The sequence below is a fragment of the Ornithorhynchus anatinus genome, chromosome 6, assembly GCF_004115215.2.
Source record: "Ornithorhynchus anatinus isolate Pmale09 chromosome 6, mOrnAna1.pri.v4, whole genome shotgun sequence".
In the NCBI taxonomy this organism is placed as follows: Eukaryota; Metazoa; Chordata; class Mammalia; order Monotremata; family Ornithorhynchidae; genus Ornithorhynchus; species Ornithorhynchus anatinus.
In genome coordinates this window covers 2,438,894-2,459,135 of record NC_041733.1, presented here as the reverse complement: position 1 = coordinate 2,459,135, position 20,242 = coordinate 2,438,894, and the positions used below count along the sequence as shown (strand labels likewise).

The following is a 20,242-nucleotide window of genomic DNA, read 5'->3' as shown; positions in this document are numbered from 1 at the left end:
TACTTTTAATCTGCAGCCATTATTTGCATTTATCATGATCTACCCCATAGGTGATGATGGTTGACGGTTCCAAAGTGGCCCATTATAAGATCCTAAGTACGATCCCTGTTGATTTATAAACACTGTCCAAGCATCACCATCAACAGCAGCTAATCTTATTCAAAATAGTCACTTCATTGCCGGGTCACCATAAATTCCTCTAGGCAGATTTTAAACTAAAGTTAGCTTCTGCCAAATTGTATCTGAAGGAGCTCTATTTCTACATGCCAGCGATCTGTCTCAATAAACGTAAAATCTGTGGTTCTTTTCAGAGCGCTACATTCACTGTAGATATTAATGAGCTGTTGACATGTGAAATTTCAAGGATAGATGTTAAGTGATTTAGAAAAGTAATTTGCAATTCAAAATGGGAGGTTGGCATCCCGTTGAAACTTGAAGTTACTAAAGGGAGATGCACCAGGACCAAAAGGTGGACTACTCAGAGTGAACGGAATCTGGTTTTTTGGAATTTTTGGTTTTGATTGTTTAATGGAATTTGTTCCGTACTTACTGTGTGCCAGGCACTGGACTAAATGCTGGAGTAGATGCGAGATAATCAGGTGGAACCCATGTCCACTGGCCTCTGTCTTAATCCCCATTTTATAGGTGAGGTAACTGAAGCACAGAAAAGTTCAGTGACTTGCGCAAGGTCAAGCAGCAGACAAGTGGCAGAGCCAGGATTAGAACCCAAGTCCTCTGGCCTCCGGGCCCATACTCTTTCCACTGGGTCAGGCTGCTTCTCGGTTCCTATAGTGTGCACAAATATCCCTCTTTTTTTTTTCTAGTATTGTTAAGCGCCTACTAGGTGCCAAGCACCGTTTTAAGTGTCGGTGTGGCTACAGGGTAATCAGGTTGTCCCACGTGGGGCTCACAGTCTTAGGCCCTTTTGCAGATGAGGTCACTGAGGCACAGAGAAGTTAAGTGACTTGCCCAAAGTCACCCAGCTGACAAGTGGCAGAGTTGGGATGCAAACCCACGATCTCTGACTCCCAAGTCCGGGCTCTTTCCACTAAGCCACGATGCTTCTCTGCTCCTCTTTAGGGTCTCACAATGTACATGTTATTATTATTATGGTATTTGTTAAGCACTTACTATGCTATTGATGCTTGTCTACTTGTTTTGTTTCGTTGTCTGTCTTCCCCCTTCTAGACTTTGAACCCATTGTTGGGTAGGGTTTGTCTCTATTTGTTGCCGAATCATACTTTCCAAGCGCTTAGTACAGAGCTGCATGCACACGTGCTCAGTCAATACATTGAATGAATGGAATGAATGTGCCAGGCATGTACTAAGCTGGGGTGGATACAAGCAAATTGGGTGGACACGGTCCCTGTCCCACGTTGGGGCTCACAGTCTCAATCCCCATTCTCCAGATAAGTAACCGAGGCACAGAGGTGAAGGGACTCGTCCAAGGTCCCAAGTGGCGGAGCTGGGATTAGAACCCATGACCTTTTGACTCCCGGGGCCCATGTTCTACCCACTACACCGTACTGCTTTTCGTATCGCTATCTGTGCGTGTATATTTATGGGTATATATAGAGGTGTCCATAACATATGCATACATGCGTGTGTTTTTGCTTCCTCATGAATAATCCTTCCATTCTGGCCTCTCTTGGTTTGAGCCAAATGCCTGAATCTGGCGGGGGGTGGGGAATCGAGGTAACGCTCCAAGCCTTCTCCTGAGTTTTAAACGTTCAGGTTTTCTCCTCCTTTTCAATTACGAAAGGCCTATTCATCGTTAAGGTTCGTCACAGCTCATTATACGAGGCCTCTGTCGATCACTCGTTCGGCCGCCCCAAAGCGCCGTAAGAGCCCGGCGCACAGACACGCACCGAAGAGCGAACGAAAGGAGCCCGTTGTAGCTGCCGGGGGCGAGGCGCCCAGATTAGAATTTACGTTTGGCCTCGGACCCAACCTTCCCATTTCGGTCCATCGTCGTCTCGTGGGCATTTGTTCTCCGCCCCGACGGAGCCGGTTCGAAGGCTGCCAGTTGGGAATTGGCAGAGGGAAAGGGCCAGTTGGTTTTGGCGTGGAGGAATCTGATGGAGAAGCTCTCCCGACCGGTGGGAACACCCTCCTGTGCTTGTTGGTAACGGATGAGTTTTTATGTGATAAATGTTGTCTTTGTTTCGGTCTGTTTTGCCCTGCCGTCCGTCTCCCCCGATTAGACGTGAGCCCGTCATTGGGCAGGGATTGTCTCTATCTGTTGCCGAATTGTCCATTCCAAGCGCTTAGTGCTCTGCACATAGCGCTCCATAAATACTGTTGAATGAATGAATGACCCATATCCCCGGATGATTTTTTTTTTTTTTTAATGGTATTTGTTAAGCGCTTACTACGTTCCAGGGACTGTACCAAGCTCTGGGCTCCTTCTCAAATGCTGTCGGTCGTTTCAACCCCTAGCCACTCCATGACACACGCTTTTCAGAATGTCCCCATCTTCTGTCCTAAAGTCGTTCCGGTATGCGTATCCGTAGACCTTCCTCGGCAAAGATACGGAACGGTTTCCCGCCGGCCTTCTCCCGTGCAGTAAAAACCCCGAGTCCCTGCCGTCGTCCTCGATCGACGTTTTTGATCACCCGATCGTCGTGGCTGTGACTCTTTCCCGTGCCGCTGCTTGGGCGATCGGCTCTGTCCGACGTTTCGGCTTAGACTTTCCCTTATGGGTAGCCTTATGCAGCAGAGCTCTGAGCTCCATCCGCGTACGCAAACCCTCCTGCACGATAAGGCGTCGATCTACAGGAGAGACGCTCCGGAGCAGATGCGAGCAAATCAGATCTGCGACAGTCCGAGCTCACACCCTTAATCTCGTATTACGGTTGAGGTGACCGAGGCCCAGGGAGGCGAACTGACTCGCCGAAGGTCACACGGCTGGCAAGTGGCGCAGCCGGAATAGAACCCAGGTCTTATCCACTAGGCACGCGCTGTTCTCTACGCGTGTTTTGAGCTGGTGTTTCGCTTTGAGGAAAGCTTGGTCTTTTCTCCATTTTGCTCCATGCCCCAGCGGGGTGAGTTCTTTTGCCAAAATCTGTAAGACCCCAGAAATAACAGTCGGTCCCAAATCCTCTGGAGCCCTCTTGGAGCCGCCGGCCGCTAGACGGCCACTGGGAGGAAAGTAGTCTTTTCATTCATTCGATCATATTTATTGAGCTCTTACCGTGTGCAAAGCAGTTGGGGGAGTGCGGCACAACAGAAAACGGGCACATTCCTGCCCACAAAAGGAGCTCACAGTCTAGAGGGGGATTCCCTTTCTGCCCTGCGGGCAAATAATGACGACGGCATTTGTTAAGCGCCTACTGTGTGCAAAGCACTGTTCTAAGCGCTGGGGGGGATACAAGGTGATCGGGTTTGTCCCACGTGGGGCGCTCAGTTTTAATCCCCCTTTTCAGTTGAGGTCACTGAGGCACGAGGAGAAGTGACTTGCCCAGAGTCACACAGCTGACAAGCGGCGGGCCGGGATTAGAGCCCCCGACCTCAGACTCCCAAGCCCGGGCTCTTTCCATTGAGCCACGCTGTTTCTCTCCTTGCCGCGGGTCCAGCAAGATCTCTCCCCGTGTCCATCACAGACCAGGATCCAGGGTTGGGAGGGGTGGGCTGGGAAGGGCGGGGCCGCCGTGTGAGCCTGGGCCTGGACTCGGTACGTTGTGGTTTCTAATCCTGCATTCTGCCACTTGTCTGCTACGTGACTTAGGCAAGTCCTCACTCTCTTCTCTGCCTCAGTTAACTTCATCTGTAAAACGAGTGATTGAGACTGTGAGCCCAGGTGGGACAAGGATTGTGTCAACCCGATTTGCTTTGTATCCACCCCATGCGCTTAGTACGGTGCTATCACAAAGTAAGCACTTAACAATATTAACAAGTAGTCGTTATTAATATATACGACAGATCTACTATATTTCTCAGCCGCGGATTCGGTTTAGCGCACCACGTTCCGTTCGTTACTGTGATAGGTGAGAACAAATTACCTTGTCCACCAGGCCCTTGGATAGCGGCTTCTTCAGACAGTTTTAGTGATGGCAATCTTCCTCCCCTCAATACTGAGCCCCCGGTGGGACAGGAAAGTGTGTCGACCGATTGGCTTCTATCTACCTCGCGAGGTGCTTGGTACAGTGCCTGGCACAGAGGAAGCACTCGACAAATTACCATTAAAAAAAAAAAAAAACCAAAAAAGTTTCCTCGGTCCAGACCGTGGAGCCCGCTTCGGTCGGCCAAGCCGCACATCTGAAAGCCAGGCCGCCTCTTTCATGTACTTAATTGGACGAGTTCGCCAGATGGTGAGGTTCAGGACAAATCGGAAAGAAAAAATTAAAAACGGAAGGGATGCCAGAGTACCTTAGGCTGATGCCTAATCCCGTAGGAGTGTGCCGATCTTAGGCTTTGTACGGGACGTCTTTGGGATGAGGTGCGAGGGCAGAGGGGACTTATGCTGGGTAAGGAGAATCCGGACAGGAGAGTGCCTTTGTTCTTTGAGGTAAATCAATTACGTGATCCAGCTCTGTCGATTTGAAATAATACGAATGATTTGATTTTTTTTTTCCTCTCCTTTTGTTTCTGGTGCAGAAGGAACTACTATGGAGGGAACTGGGCCAGTTTCAGTTTTTCGGGCCTGTTGTCGTGGCTGAAGGAATTCCAGGTAAAGAGCCAGAGCAGTCAGCCTTTCCCGTCAGGACATTGCGGTGGTGCGATTCGTGTACGCACGGCCCATCGAAAAACCAATCTGTCAAAAAAATGCCACTCCGTGTAGGGTGGTTACGATTTTATACGAACTTTTTTTTGAAGAACAAGGAAATGTCATTAATTTGAAGAACAAGCGCAGACTTGCACATATGCACTCATACATAAAATACTTTGTCCGTGTCCCGTTCCTTTCCCCGCCCCCCACACAAGCGTACGTGCAGCGACTCCTTCAGGTGTGTTAGCACCAGCTGGGAAGGGGGCCCTCCTTCCCAAACCGAAAAGCTTGGAACCGCCGAGCTTTTGGTTTTGACCAATTTTTCCCCGTCCAAACTTCTTCCTTTTGCGTACTTTAGGAGAAGAGCAACCGGGGTGAAGAAAGGGCCGGGTGGCAAGATCTCCTCCTTGAAACGGAAGAAGCCATTGCTCTGAACCAAAAGGATGAAACCATTCAACATGCAGAGGTTTTTTGTTATGCCAGGTGAGTGTGTGAGATAGGGCTGAAGTTAAACAAAAGCCCCTCGGCCCGTCTTCTGGTTCCATGGAAGCGCCTCTCAGCGATGGGGTTTCAGTTGTGATCGATGTAATCCCCTCCTGCATCGAGCAGAAACTCCTCACCGTCGGATTCTCTCAAAATCCACCCGCTCCAGCTGGGCATCCGACCCCATTCATTCATTCAGTAGTAGTTGTTGAGCGCTTACTCCGTGCAGAGCACTGTACTAAGCGCTTGGAATGTACAGTTCGGCAGCAGATAGAGACAGTCCCTGCCCAGTGACGGGCTTACGGTCTAATCGGGGGAGAGAGATGGACAAAAACAAGACAACGAAATCACGATAAAAAGACCCCATTCGGTTGCACCTCATCAAAGCACTTGCCCCCTCTCTTCTTCCTTCCCCAACTGCCATCTTCAAATTTTCACATTCCCCACTGCTGGCTCAGTGGAAAGAGGCCGGGCTTGGGAGTCAGAGGTCATGGGTTCGAATCCCGGCTCTGCCACTTGTCAGCTGGGTGACCGTGGGCAAGTCGCTTCTCTGTGCTTCAGGTACCTTCATCTGCAAAATAGGGATGAAGACTGTGAGCCTCACGTGGGACAACCTCATGACCCTGTATCTACCCCGGCGCTTAGAACGGTGCTCTGCACATAGTAAGCGCTTAACAAATACCGTTATCATTAAACATGCCTATATCTCCCCTATCCTAAAAAAACGCTCCGTTGACCCTATGGCTCCCTATGGTTATCGCTCCATCTCCCTCCTACATCCACTTTGTCAAGTTCCTCTCCCCCAACTCTCTCCTCGACCCCCTCCATTTTGGCTTCCGACCCCTTCGCTCCCCAGAAGCGACCCTCTCAAAGGTCACCATTGATCTCCTCCTTGCGGAATCCGCAAAAAACAAAATCCGCTTCGCAGACCACTCGGTGAACCCCAGCTGCTGTGCCGAGGTGATGATGGTGAACGGAGATCTCATCGCACTGGGATCTTTGCCAAACGGGCCGTGCAGGCTGGCGAAGAGCTCTTCTTCGCCTCGATCTCCTTCTTGCCAAGTCCAGTGGCTTCTATTCCATCCGAATCCCCCTCGACCTCTCAATCTGCTTCTGATACAGTCGACCGCTCCCTTCTGGGCCACTCCTTCTGGAAACGTCATCCAACCTTGGCTTCACAGACCAGTGTCAACCTTTCCTGGTTCTCCTCCTGTCTGTCTGCTCATTTTCAGTCTTTTTCGTGGGCTCCTCCTCTGCCTCCCACCCCCTAACTGTGAGGGTCCCTCGAGGTTCAGTTCTGGGTCCCCTTCTGTTCTCCATCTACACCCACTCCCTTGGAGAACTCATTCCCTCCCGTGTGGGAAGGCCTCTTGGAGGAGGTGAGCTCTCAGTAGGGCTTTGAAGAGAGGAAGAGAATCAGTTTGGCGAAGGTGAGGAGGGAGGACGTTCCGGGACGGGGGAGGACGTGGCCCAGGGGTCGACGGCGGGGTGGGCTTCACCCTGACGTGCTCCCTGCATTCATCCCCCTCCCTCCCATCCCCATAATTATTTATGTCTATTAATGTCCGTCTCCCCCTCTAGACTGTGAGCTCGTTGTGGGCAGGGAAGCTGTCTGTTGTTATATCGTACTCTCCCGAGTGCTTAATGCAGTGCTTTGCACGCCGTAAGCGCTCAATAAATACGGTTGAATGAGTGGATGGATTTGAGGCACCCAATCAGCTCTCTCCCACTACAACCCAGCCCACGCATTTTACCCCTCTAATACCAACCCTGTTATTATCACCCCTCTAATGCCAACCAATTCACTGTCCCTCGCCCGCCATGGGCACTTTGCCCATATCCTCCCTCGGGTCTGAAACTCCTTCCCTCTACGTGTAGACAGATCCGCACCTTCCTCCACTTGCCTGCTGTGTGTGGCCTAGGGCAAATAAATCACTTACCTTCTCTGGGCCTCCGTTTCCCCATCATTAAAATGAGAATTCAATACCTCTTCTCCCCTCCTACTTAGAATACGAGCCCTGTGTTGGGCAGGGATGCTTGTTATGGGCAGGGAATGTGTCTGTGATATTGTTGTATTGGACTCTACCAGGCGCTGAGCAATAATAATAATGCTGGTATTTGTTAAGCGCTTACTATGCGCAGAGCACCGTTCTAAGCGCTGAGGTAGATACAGGGTGATCGAGTTGTCCCACGTGAGGCTCACGGTTAATCCCCATTTTACAAATGAGGGAACTTAGGCCCAGAGAAGTTAAGTGACTTGCCCACAGTCACACAGCTAGTGCTCCGTACACAGTAAGTGCTCAATAACTACGATTGAGGGGTTCTGACCTGTTGATCTTATATTTACACCAGTGCTTAGTACTGTACTTGGAACATAGTAAGCTCTGAACAAATATATTATTATTATTTCCTCCAAGAAGGCTTCCTGGACTAAATGCTCATTTCCCCCCCCTATTTTCCCTCTCTACTGCCTCTCCCAGGCACTTAGTCCTTATATTCAGTCATTCAGTCGTATTTATTGAGCGCTTACTGTGTGCAGAACACTGTAGTAAGTGCTTGGAAAGTACGATCGTATACATGTATATATATGTATATATAAATATATCTGCACACACAAGTGCTATGGGGCGGGGAGGGGCATCAAGCAGAGGGAGGGGTTGGAGGTGATGGGGACGGGGAGGTTGAGTGACTGAAACTGGTATTCGGATGAAGTGGTCGAGCTGCTCTAGGGTGTGTTGGTTTTCTCGTTGTGTTGTGTTTTGCTGTCGGATTTTACTCCCGAAAGGATTGATGAAAACCTGCTGAGTATCTTTGGTGAATGAAAGGCTCTTCTTCCCTTCACCTTTGTGGAAGGAGGTCAGCAATAAAGAGGGGAAGACACGGGTTATCGTAAGCCAAATACCGTTTCGCTCAAGGGCCTAAATCGTTTGCAGTCCTGCCCTCTCAAGTTCTAGCGTCGCAGTGGTTTCTGTGGAAACGTAAGCTCTTTACGAACATTGGGCTTTTAGTATTTTAGAACCAGTTTGCCTTTTTAATAAGCCCGAAGAAAGGTGGGGAAAGTGGAAGTCGATTACTCTGTCAGTATTACGAAGTCTAGATTTTTATTTTCCTTAAGCATTTAAGAAGGAAATGTTTTGAGCTTTTTGAGTGCTTTCTGTTTGCAGAGCACTATACTGAGCAAATGGGAGAGTACGCGGTAACAATAAACAGACACATTCCCTGCCCACAATGAGTTTAGCCTCACGTGGGACAACCTGATGACCCTGTATCTCCCCCAGCACTTAGAACAGTGCTCTGCACATAGTAAGTGCTTAACAAATACCAACATTATTGTTATTAATTTGGGGGCTATCACACAGCAAGTGGGTGGAGCCAATAAGCATCCATTTTATTGCCATCGTTCTCGTCTGTCCGTCTCCCCCGATCAGACCGTAAGCCCGTCAGAGGGCAGGGACCGTCTCTATCTGTTGCCGACTTGTTCATTCCAAGCGCTTAGTACAGTGCTCTGCACATAGTAAGCGCTCAATAAATACTATTGAATGAATGAATGAATCCCCCACATCATGGCAACATTGGAGTCAGCGTGACCCCCCCATGGGCCCAGCCTGCCTTTCCGTGGTTTCGGGCTTCAGGATCACCGCTTCGTCGCCTTGGTCGAGGGCGGTGATGGGGAATTGCACTTTGCAGGTATTTCAGGTGCTGGCGTACCGTGGATTTAATAATAATTATTATTGTGGTTCATGTTCAGCACGTATTATGTTCCAACCACTGTTCTAAGCGCTGGGGTGGATTTGTTAGTTTGGATACAGTCCCTGTCCCACACAGGGCTCACACTCTTAATCCCATTTTACAGATGAGGTAACAGAGGTCCAGAGAAGCGAAGTGACTCCCAGCCGTGTGCTCCAGCCATTGCGCCACACGGCTTCTCCTGAATCATGTACTGAATGATAAGCTGTCGCAGGCTGGCATTTGAGAAGCAGCGTGGCTCAGTGGAAAGAGCCCGGGCTGGGGAGTCAGAAGTCGTGGGTTCTGATCCCGGCTCCGCCGCTTGCCAGCTGGGTGACTTTGGGCAAGTCACTTCACTTCTCTGGGCCTCAGTTACCTCATCTGTAAAATGGGGATTAAAACTGTGAGCCTCACGTGGGACAACCCGATCACCATGTATCCCCCAGCGCTTAGAACAGCGCTTTGCACGTGGTAAGCACTTAACAGATACCACCATTCATTTTTTTATTCCATTCTGTATGGATTACAGTCATAATAATGATCATTTTGATACTTGTTAAGTGCTGTTGTAAGCGCTGGGCTAGATACAAGTTAAGCAGACTGGACGCAGAACCTGTCCCGTATGATGCTTACAGCCTAAGTAGGAGGGAGCCGAATTAATCTCCGTTTTACCGAAGAGGCGTCTGAGGCAAGGAGAAGCCAAGTGACTTGCCCAAGGTCACCAGGCAGACAAATGACATAGCCAGGATAGAATAATAATAATTATGGCATTTGTTAAGCACTTACCACGTGCCAGGCACCGTACTAAGCGCTAGGGTGAATGCAAGCTAGCCAGATTGGACACAGTCTCTGTCCCACGAGGGGCTCACAGTCTTAGTCCCCATTTTCCAGATGAGAGAGAAGTGAAGTGACTTGCCCATGGCCACCCAGCACACTAGCGGCAGAGCCGGGATTAGAACCCGTGACCTCCTGACGCCCAGGCCCAGGCTCTATCCACTTCCCCATGCTGCTTGTACCTCGGCCTGTGCTCTTCCCACCAGGTCGCGCGCGTCAGCTTACTGTGCAGCATTCTCCCAAGCGCTCAGTGCGGTGTTCGTAGGTCCTCCGTAACGCGGGGTTCTGCGTTCAAGGAAAACCGGATGTGTGTCTCAAATTTTTCTGCTGGTGATTATGAGCCACTGGGTGCATTTACAACTGCCAAAAGTCATTCTTTTTTATTTTTTTGGTATTTATTAACCACTTCCTTCATTGTCGTATTTATTGAACGCTTACTGTGTCCAGAGCACTGTACTAAGCGCTTGGAAAGTACAATCTGGCAACAAATACTATGTGCCAGGCACTGTACTAAGCGCTGGTCTAGTTACAATCAAATCAGGTTCCTATAGGGCTCATAATCTTAGAAGTGGCCATTTTCAATGGCGGCCTCTAATGCTTAGGGGCAGTTTTCGTGTGTGTGCTGCATTTCGGTTTTTGTCGTCATGGCTGAGCAGCATGGCCTAATGGATAGAGCTCGGGCCTGGGAGTCACGAGGTCGTGGGTTCTAACAGGAGGTCACGGGTTCCAATCCCGGCTCGGCCACTTGTCTGCCGTGCGCCTTCGGGCAAGTCGCTTCCCTTCTCTGGGCCTCAGTTACCTCATCTGGAAAATGGGGATTAAGACCGTGAACCCCACATTGGACAGGGACTGACCCGGTCTCGCCCGTCCCGCCGTCGACCCCTGGCCCACGTGCTACCACCGACCTGGGACGCCCTCCCTCCCACATCCGCCAGACTAACTCTCTTCCCCTCTTCCAAGCCCTGCTGAGAGCCCACCTCCTCCAGGAGGCCTTCCCACACTGAGCCCGCTCCTTCTCTCTCCATTCCCTTTACTCCCCTGCTCTTCCCTCTTCCCCTCCCCACAGCACTTGTGCGTATTTGTATATATTATTACTCTGTTTTATTAATGATGTGTAAATATCTATGATTCTGTTTATCTTGATGGTATTGACGCCTGACTGCTTATTTTGTCTTGTTGTCCGTCTCCCCCGTTTAGACTCTGAGCCCGCTGTTGATCAGGGATTGTCTCTATCTGTTGCCGCATTGTACATTCTAAGCGCTTAGTACAGTGCTCGGCACATAGTAAGCGCTCAGTATATATGATTGAATGAATGAATGACTAGCTTGTAACCCCCCCCCCCCGGCGCTCAGTACAGTGCCTGGCACAAAGTAAGCGCGTAACAAATACCGTGATTATTATTGTTAGCCTTTTCAGAACGTGAGGGAGAGGTCGATTCTCTCTCTGTCGCCCTTTCCTTCCCTTCCTCCCCCAGTTTCCTTCAAGTAATAATGTTGGTATTTAAGCGCATACTATGTGCAGAGCGCACCGTTCTAAGCGCTGCGGTAGGTACGGGGTCATCAGGTTGTCCCAGGTGAGGCTCCCAGTCTTCATCCCCATTTACAGATGGGGTAACCGAGGCCCAGAGAAGTGACATGACTTCCCAAGTCACACAGCTGCCAAGTGGCGGAGGCGGGATTCGACACCGTGACCTCTGACTCAAGCCCGGGCTTCTGCAAAGGACCCTCCCCAAGGCAGTTGACTCCATGCTCTGCTTACCAAAGGCACTCACTAAATATTATCGATTGGCCGACGGACAGCAAGGATCACTCCTAGGGAAGCAGCGTGGCTCAGTGGAAAGAGCCCGGGCTTGGGAGTCGGAGGTCAATGGGTTCGATCCCGGCTCTGCCGCTTGTCAGCTGTGTGACCTTAGGCAAGTCACTTCACTTCTCCGTGCCTGAGTTTACCTCATCTGTGAGATGGGATTAACTGTGAGCCCCGGTGGGGACAACCTGATGACCCTGGATCTCCCCAGCGCTTAGAACAGTGCTCTGCACAGAGTAAGGCTTAACAAATACCAACATCGTTATTATTATCGTTATCACTCTCGGAGCGCGTCTCCGTTGCGCCGCCGTGCGTATGCGAATAGGGTCCCTTGGGGCGAGAGCGCTTGGACCACACGATCTCTCGGTCGATATGTCCCGGACCCTCTCTCCTTTGCGAGGGAGGGTCAGCGGACCTCCGGTAACCTCTCCGGGGTAACCGTCAAACGCGGTTCGGAAAGAACGGGCAGCTGTGCGGCGGTATATGCTATTCTGTGCAAATGTAAAATGAATGGCCTTAGAACAAAGCGCATCCGTCAGAGAAAAAGAATACAGTCCCCGCAACAAGCTGCGTTGAAAGTAAAAGGGAAATGGCTGAAAAATAAATAGCGAACACCTGTGCTGAATAAATTAACCAGCTGGTCGGCAATTTTTCATTTGACCTATCTAGAAGGGTAGATGATCCAAGGCATTAATAGGACACATTCGCTGGGAGGTGTTCCTTTGTTACTGCCGTCAGTCGATGAACGGGGCGCGATAATATTCAGGATTTACTCAAGGTTTCGCCTTTTAGTGAATCGGTGGAAAACCTCGTCTGCGCAAAGGTTGAATTTGAACGATTCGCTCGGGATTTTTATCGTATCGTTGAAGCGAGATAGCGACGAGGGCAAAAGTGGCAAGAGCTGGGGTCTCCCGTAATTTAAAACTAGGGCGGTGGAATATTAATTTTGATGGTACGTCGGCCAGGGAAGATCCAGTATTCCATTTGAAATGGAAAACGGATGCCTTCAGTATTGGGAATATGAATGAAGACTTATGGCAGACATATGTTTTTCTGTTGTCGCTTTAACTTAGTTTTCGTCTTCATTACCTTTTTCTGGTTTTTGCCCCAGAATTTCGGTAATTTGAAATGTATCATTCTGGATTTTCTTTCGAAAGAAAAAGACTGACCGCGGCCGGTGTGGGCCGGTTAACGGTGGTATTGGTTAAGTGCTTCCCACGTTCCAAGCCCCGTATTAGATATAAGGTAATCAGGTTGGACGCTGCCTCTGCCCCACACGGGGCTCACAGATGAGGAAACTGAGGCACAGAGAAGCGAATTGAGCGAATTGACCCGCTCTTTCCGCCAGGCCACGCCGCTTCCGAGGATGTCCGCTCTTCCAGTGTCGGAAGCTCAACGAGAGGTGGCTCAGGTTTCCATCAAAAACCCCAACGGTAGTAATTCTAACGGTAGTTGAGTTGTGGAGGCGGTTGCGAGGGGGGGGGGCGGGTCACTCAACTTCTCCGGGCCTCAGTCTCCCGCTTTGTAAAATGCGGAGTAAATACCTGTTTTCCCTCCTCCGTCGACTACGAGCCCCGTGTGGGACGGGGATTGAGTCTGACCTGACGATCTCCTATCTACCCCGGCGCCTAGAGCAGCGTGACCTAATGATAACTATTATTATGGAATTCGTTAAGCACTTACTATATGCCAAGCACCGTTCCAAGCGCTGGGGTAGATGGAGGGTAATAATAATAATGTTGGTATTTGTTAAGCGCTTACTATGTGCAGAGCACTGTTCTAAGCGCTGGGGTAGACACAGGGGAATCGGGTTGTCCCACGTGGGGCTCACAGTCTTCATCGCCATTTTACAGATGAGGGAACTGAGGCACAGAGAAGTTAAGTGACTTGCCCACAGTCACACAGCTGACAAGTGGCCGAGCCGGGATTCGAACTCATGACCTCTGACTCCCAAGCCCGTGCTCTTTCCACTGCGCCACGCTGCTTCTCGTAATCAAGTTATCCCATGCAGGGCTCACACTTTTAATCCCCATTTTTACAGACGAGATAACCGAGGCCCAGAGAATTAAATGAACGTGTGCCCGAGGTCACGTAGCAGACGAGTAGTGGATGGGACACGGGCCTGAGAGAAGGGCGTGGGTTCTAATCCTGGCTCCGCCACTTGTCAGCTGTGCGACCTCGGGCAAGTCACTTCACTTCTCTGGGCCTCAGCTCCCTCCTGTGTAAAATGGGGGTCGAGACCGTGAGCCCCAAGTGGGACAGGGACTGCGTCCAACCCGATTTACTTCTACCCACCCCGGCACTTACTACAGTGCCTGGCCCATAGTAAGCACTTAACAAATACCATAGTCATTATTATTACTATTATCACCGTCATTAGCGAGGCCACTTGCCACCGCGTACCTTACAGATTCACCCGTCGTCGTATTTATTGAGTACTTCCCGTTTGCAGAGCACCGTTCTGAGCGCCTGGGAGAGTACAGTGTGACAGTAAACAGGTGCATTGCCTGCCCACAACGAGTTTACGGTCTAGAGGGGGTGACAGAACGTTAATATAAATATAAATTAGTCCCTCATACGACGACTTAAAAGTATAGAGGGTTACGGGCCGGCTGCCCGTCGTCAGTAATCTCTCCGTCGCCCTTTGTGCAGCCAAGATCCAGAGGAGGAGGTGGAAGAAGCGGGGGCCCTGCAGAAGAACCCCGCCTACGGCGCCCCCCTAAACTCTGCCGCCGCTCAGGGCCCTCCGTCCCCACCGGAGGAGGGCCCCTCACCCGAGACGGAGAGCCGGGAGGCGGCCGAGGAGAGCCGCGTCGAGGAGAGGCCGCCGGAGGACGGATGCTCCGGCGAGGCGGCGCCCGCCCGGCCCGCCCCTTCGGGAGACGCGCCCCCCGAGGAAAACCGGACCCGACGGCCCAGGAGTAGCCCCATCACCTACTCCCAGATCGTGAGGGAAAGGGAGGCGGTTTAACAATCGACCTAGTGTCCAAGGTTAGGTGTCCGTCCTCGAAGGGGAGAGTCGCCCTGTCATCGCCCCCGGGGCAGCCGAGCCCGGAGCCCTCGGAGCAAACGGCCGGTCTGGGCCTCTCGGGTCGCAGGTTGGGGTTCTCACCTGTGTAGGATGAGCGTTCTGTGCTCTGGGGAGGGCAGCGTGGCTCAGCGGAAAGAGCCCGGGCTTCGGAGCCGGAGGTCACGGGTTCGACTCCCGGCTCTGCCACTCGCCAGCTGTGGGACTTTGGGGGAAAGTCGCTTCACTTCTCTGGGCCTCAGATACCTCATCCGGTAAAATGGGGATTAAAACTGTGAGCCCCCCGTGGGACGGTCGGATCGCCCTCTGTCCCCCCAGCGCTTAGAGCGGCGCTTTGCACGTAGTTAGCGCTTAACAAATACCACCATCATCATTATTATCATCATCTGTGGGATTCGTTTTCCGACCCTGCTCTCTTCTGAAAATAAGGCGGCTGGAAATTTTGATCAGTCCGTCGGGGGTATTGATTGAGTGCTCGTTATGTTCAGAGCACCGTTCTAAGCACCCGGTGGCAGCGAAGGCTAGGTTACGGCTCTGGTTTGGGAAATCTTTCATTTCGTCGTAAAGCTACCGTGGGGTTAAGTAATGTAGGCCGGTAACAGTATTCATAGGCACCTACCGTGTGCAGAGCGCCGGACTGGCTTTAGGAAAAAGAATGATTGGATGTGAATTAGACACGGCTCCTGGCCCTCGAAGGGGCTCTCATTTGAAGATTGAGGGAGGGAGGCCTGGTAGCGATCAAATAAGGAAGGTTAAACGATAAAAAAGGCAGACTGAAAAACAACAGGAGGCAAAAACAGGAATAAATGCGCCAGGCGCCACAAAGCACTGTGGCTAGAGAAGCAGCATGACCTAGTAGAAGGGGCGTGGGCCTGGAAGTCAGAGGCCCTGGGTTCTGATCCCGGCCCCGCCACTTGTCTGCTGTGTGACCTGGGGCAAGGTCATTTCACTAAGCAGCGTGGCTCAGTGGAAAGAGCCCGGGCTTGCCCGGAGGTCGTGGGGTTCGAATCCAGCGCTGCCACTTGTCAACTGTGTGGACCGTGGGCCAAGTCACTTCACTTCTCGGTGCCTCAGTTACCTCATCTGTAAAATGGGGATTAACTGTGAGCCTTCACGTGGGACAACCTGATGATCCTGTATCTCCCCCAGCGCTTAGGAACAGCGCTCTGCACATAGTGAGCGCTTAACAGATACCAACATTATTATTATTATTATTCTCTGGTCCTCATTGCCTCCTCTGGAAGGCGATTAAGACGGTAATTAAGACGGTGAGCCCCATTGGGCCACGGAATGCGCCCACCCCGATTAGCTCGTATCCACCCCGGCGCTTAGACGGCGCCTGAGACCGTAAGCTCGCTGTGGGCAGGGAATGTGTCAGTTTAATGTGGTGGTCTCCCAAGCGCTTAGTACAGTGCTCTGCACGCAGAAGTGTTCAATCAATGCGACTGGCACATACTAAACACTTAATAAATACCATTAAAAAAATACACCACAGGATCAGAAGGTGTGGCAAGGGGAAGCCACAAGAATCTCCTCAGATTGGCGGTTGTGGGGCCGGCGGGTGGACAGAAGTTGAATTTGACGCCCAAGCCATCGCCTTCGACCAAGTCCGGGAGGTTGGGGAGACGATGGGGAGCGAGTGCAAGACGGACGCGCAGCCCCAACTCCATCGAGGTAACACTGTCGACTGCTTCCTCTCAAACTTGGTAGTTCACAGGCGATCGACCCAGTCTCCCCTTCGTCTCTGTCGAAACTAGTAGTAGGCTCTTCATTTTCGACTCCGAGTTGTGTAGAAAACAAGAAGTGATCCAGTGGTCGGTAATAGACCCTCTGAGGGGGCAAAGCGATCGTCCAGTCGAATGAGCAGTACCGTGGGCCGTTTGAGCGACGGTAAAAGATGACGATCAAAAGTTAGATTTTGAGGCTAATCGAGGTTCATTTTAAGGGGTCTTCAGACTTGAATAAAAATTCTTGAGCCAGCCCATCAAGACCAGAGGTTTGTTACTGAGTAGAGACTGCTTCCGTTGTTTTATCTAAATCAGCCGGTCTGGAAGTTTTCCACTGTCCCTGAATCAGTGAGTCCAGAAGCAGCCTGGCTTAGTGGAAGAGCACGGGCTTGGGAGCCAGAGGACATGGGTTCTAATCCCGGCTCTGCCACTTGTCTGCTGGGGTGAATTTGGGCAAGCCACTTAACTTCTCTGTGCCTCCGTTACCTCATCTGTAAAATGGGGAGTAAGACTGTGAACCCCACGTGGGACAATCTGATTACCCTGTTCGGCATAACGGGGAGCCTCTGTTTTTGTCATTCTATAAAATATAGAAGTTTCGGGATCAAAGAACGAGGAAATAAGATAAACTTTGCCAGTTTTTAAAGGAGAAAAAGGAGCACTTCAAAAACGGAATTCTAGCCAACAGACCCAACGTCAGAGGGGTCACTGGGACCTTCGGTAAATCAATGTCAGTTAAGTGAACTTTTACGAACTCTAATATCAGTCCAGCATTGGGCAGAACCAACAACAGAACCAACAAGAACAGTGCTTGGCACTTAGTAAGCACTTAACAAATACCATAGTTATTATTATTAGCATTAGTATATACACGGTGGTGCCATATTAATGTGAGGATGACACAGAAGCAGGAACCTCAGAAGCAGGAACCTCCTTGGCATCTGCCCACGAGGCAGATAGCCAGTCCTTTTCAGGAAATAACTGATGCCATTCAGGACGGTAGGGTTGTGATGGCCGACTAATTGCACCCTCTCTGGTTTGGTCTTTATTTGGGATTTTGCTTCTGTTTCTTACTGGGCAGTTACCCAGATACGCGTTTGGCGATTTAATGATTCACTCACAAGTTAGAGAGATTCGTCGTTGACGGTCCGAAGGGGGAGAATGCCCCTTCCCTACCGTGTCTTACCCGCTGGCGAATCTCCCTCACTAGTTTCTCCTGCTCAAGCAATGCACAAATGAAGCTTTTCCAAATCAAACAGCTCAGCACTCATTCCCAAACTTGGGTGGCTTATACTCTCCCGTTCTCTGGAGGATTTCAGGAGAGGAAACTCTGGGAAATCAGCCGTTCCAGTCATTTGTTTAATGATATCTTCTTCGTTTCTCGCCTCACCCAAATTACCGGTCCTTGTTTCCTGCAGCAGTCTGTGACCACAGTACAGGTACAGGGAAGGATAAATTCACAGTCGAGGGTTGGGTGGGCGTTTTCCATTTGCCAGTCAGCGGTGAGTTTGTTCAATCCAGTTAAGATATACCAGATAAATTGTGTTCTGTGCCATGGTGTGTCCATATTTCTTTGAGTAGCCCTGTTTGGCGTATGTGTGTTTTGAGCTTTTTTGGCTTGCATTCTGTTTGGTTGTGCACTCTGGCAGCCAAGTACTGATTCTGATGTAGGTCTTCATCATTTAACCACAGATAGTTCTGAAGCATCTACCTTTGTTCTCTAGAAAATCGACCCTCTAAGAAGAGAGCACGAGACAGTAAGCTAGGTTAACTGTGTCCGAAAGGGCAGTGCCGATTTGGTTGGTTCTGCCCGATGCTGGACTGATATTAGAGTTCGTAAAAGTTCACTTAGCTGACATTGATTTACCGAAGGTCCCAAGTGACCCCTCTGATGTTCGGTCTGTTGGCTAGAATTCCGTTTTTGAAGTGCTCCTTTTTTTCCTTTAAAACCGGCAAAGTGTATCTTATTTCCTCGTTTTTTGATCTCGAAACCTCTGTATTTTATAGAATGACAAAAACGGAGGCTCCCCGTTAGGCCGAACACTGAGTGTTCCTATTGATCCTTGATCCTGTTTATTGCTGTTGTTCTTGTCTGTCCGTCTCCCCCGATCAGACCCTAAGCCCGTCGGAGGGCAGGGACTGTATCTGTTACCGATTTGTACATTGCAAGCGCTTAGTACAGTGTCTGCACGTAGTAAGCGCTCAATAAATACTATTGAATGAATGAATGAATGAGTGGAAATTTAGCACGTGTCGAAGAGCACTGAATCCAAATGGGGTTGAGCGGAGCTGGCGCCGAGAGACTAAATCCAGGCTCTGGAGAAATGGCAATGTCCATCCTCCTCACTTTCTACCCTCAGCTCGTCCACCCCGTGTAAAATATTGGGGAATTTCACCAAGCGCGTCTGGCTCAGCACCGTATGAAAACATTGCATTTTGTTTGCCTTAATAACGATCGGCATTTTCTTCGTCACCACGTTGTCTCTTTTCAGCCCGACAAGCCTTCACCTTGTAATCTGTTGATGAGTATTACCAGTCACCTGTTCCCTTTGGAGAATGTCAAAGATGGAGGTTTATCCCAATGTCAAAAATCAGTCCCATTAGGCCGTAGAAAGACAAGTCCACTCCGACTGCATTGGTTTGCCATTTTTCCGTCGTCGGTCCGGTGTCCCCTGGACACCCCTCCCCTAAAACACGTTTCTGTTTTGTTTATACAGTTGCTTTATTCTCGAGGACCGTTAATTGATCTTCTCATCAAATCAAACGTCAGTCGATATGCCGAGTTTAAAAACGTCACCAGGATTTTGACCTTTCGAGACGGAAGAGTAGAACAGGTACTGTAATGATCGAGTCTCCTCATCACAGAACAAAATCGGAATGGATTCTTAGGAATGATCTAGAGTTGTAAGCATGAGGGATTTTGTGGCTGACAGAGGTCAGTGTTGCTACTTTGGCCTGTTGTTTTTCAAGTACGCTGAGTTCTCCTAGTCGCGGGCACTAAGGAAAATCCCGGACGAATCCCACGTTAAGGAACGCGCACTGTAATACCCGCCGTGCCTTGACCAGCCCTGGGTACTTGGCCCTGCCGGCGTCTTCCAGCGCTAATAGCGTGCCATCCCGACGGGCGCTATTTTCCCAGGAAGCCTCCCCTATTCCCCAGAGCATTCTTTCGGAAAGTGTGTAAAGTGGATAGAGCGTGGCCCTGGGAGTCAGGAGGTCATGGGTTCTAATCCCGGCTCTGCCCCTTATCTGCTGTGTGACCTTGGCAAGTCACTTTCACTTCTCTGGGCCTCACTTATCTCATACGTAAAACGGGGGTTGAGACTGAGCCCCCCGTGAGGCAAGGGACTGTGTCCAACCCGATTTGCTTGTGTCCACCCCGGCGCTTAGTACAGTGCCTGGCACATAGTAAGCGCTTAAATACAATAATAATTTTTATTTTTATTAAAACCAGCCTGATGGGGTAACTTTTATAAGGTAGTCAGTGTTGGAAATTAACCGGGAGTGCTGGCTTAGTTCTAAGCGCTTAATAATAAGGTCAATAATAATAATGTTGGGATTTGTTAAGCGCTTACTATGTGCCGAGCACTGTTCTAAGCGCTGGGGTAGACACAGGGGAATCAGGTTGTCCCACGTGGGGCGCACGGTCTTAATCCCCATTTTACAGATGAGGGAACTGAGGCACCGAGAAGTTAAGCGACTCGCCCAAAGTCACACAGCTGACATGTGGTCGAGCAGGGATTCGAACCCATGACCTCTGACTCCAAAGCCCCTGCTCTTTCCACTGAGCCACGCTGCTCCGCACATACTAAGCGCTCACTAAATGTGATCAACTGACTGAACGACTTGAGAATTCCAGCGGATATTCCTCATCCCAGTCGGATGGAGAAGCAGCGGGGCTCAGTGGAAAGAGCATGGGCTATGGAGTCAGAG

At 50.4% G+C, this 20,242-nt stretch overlaps 1 protein-coding gene across 1 annotated transcript in view; it reads left to right on the top strand.

Annotated features, from left to right (window-relative positions):
• The window catches only part of CHM (CHM Rab escort protein), a 110,006-nt gene that overhangs the window by 26,773 nt on the left and 62,991 nt on the right, over nucleotides 1–20,242 (top strand). The window contains 5 exon segments of the mRNA XM_029067881.1: nucleotides 4,597–4,669; nucleotides 5,067–5,191; nucleotides 14,207–14,510; nucleotides 14,513–14,545; nucleotides 19,027–19,143. Coding sequence (XP_028923714.1) covers nucleotides 4,597–4,669; nucleotides 5,067–5,191; nucleotides 14,207–14,510; nucleotides 14,513–14,545; nucleotides 19,027–19,143 — 652 coding nt within the window.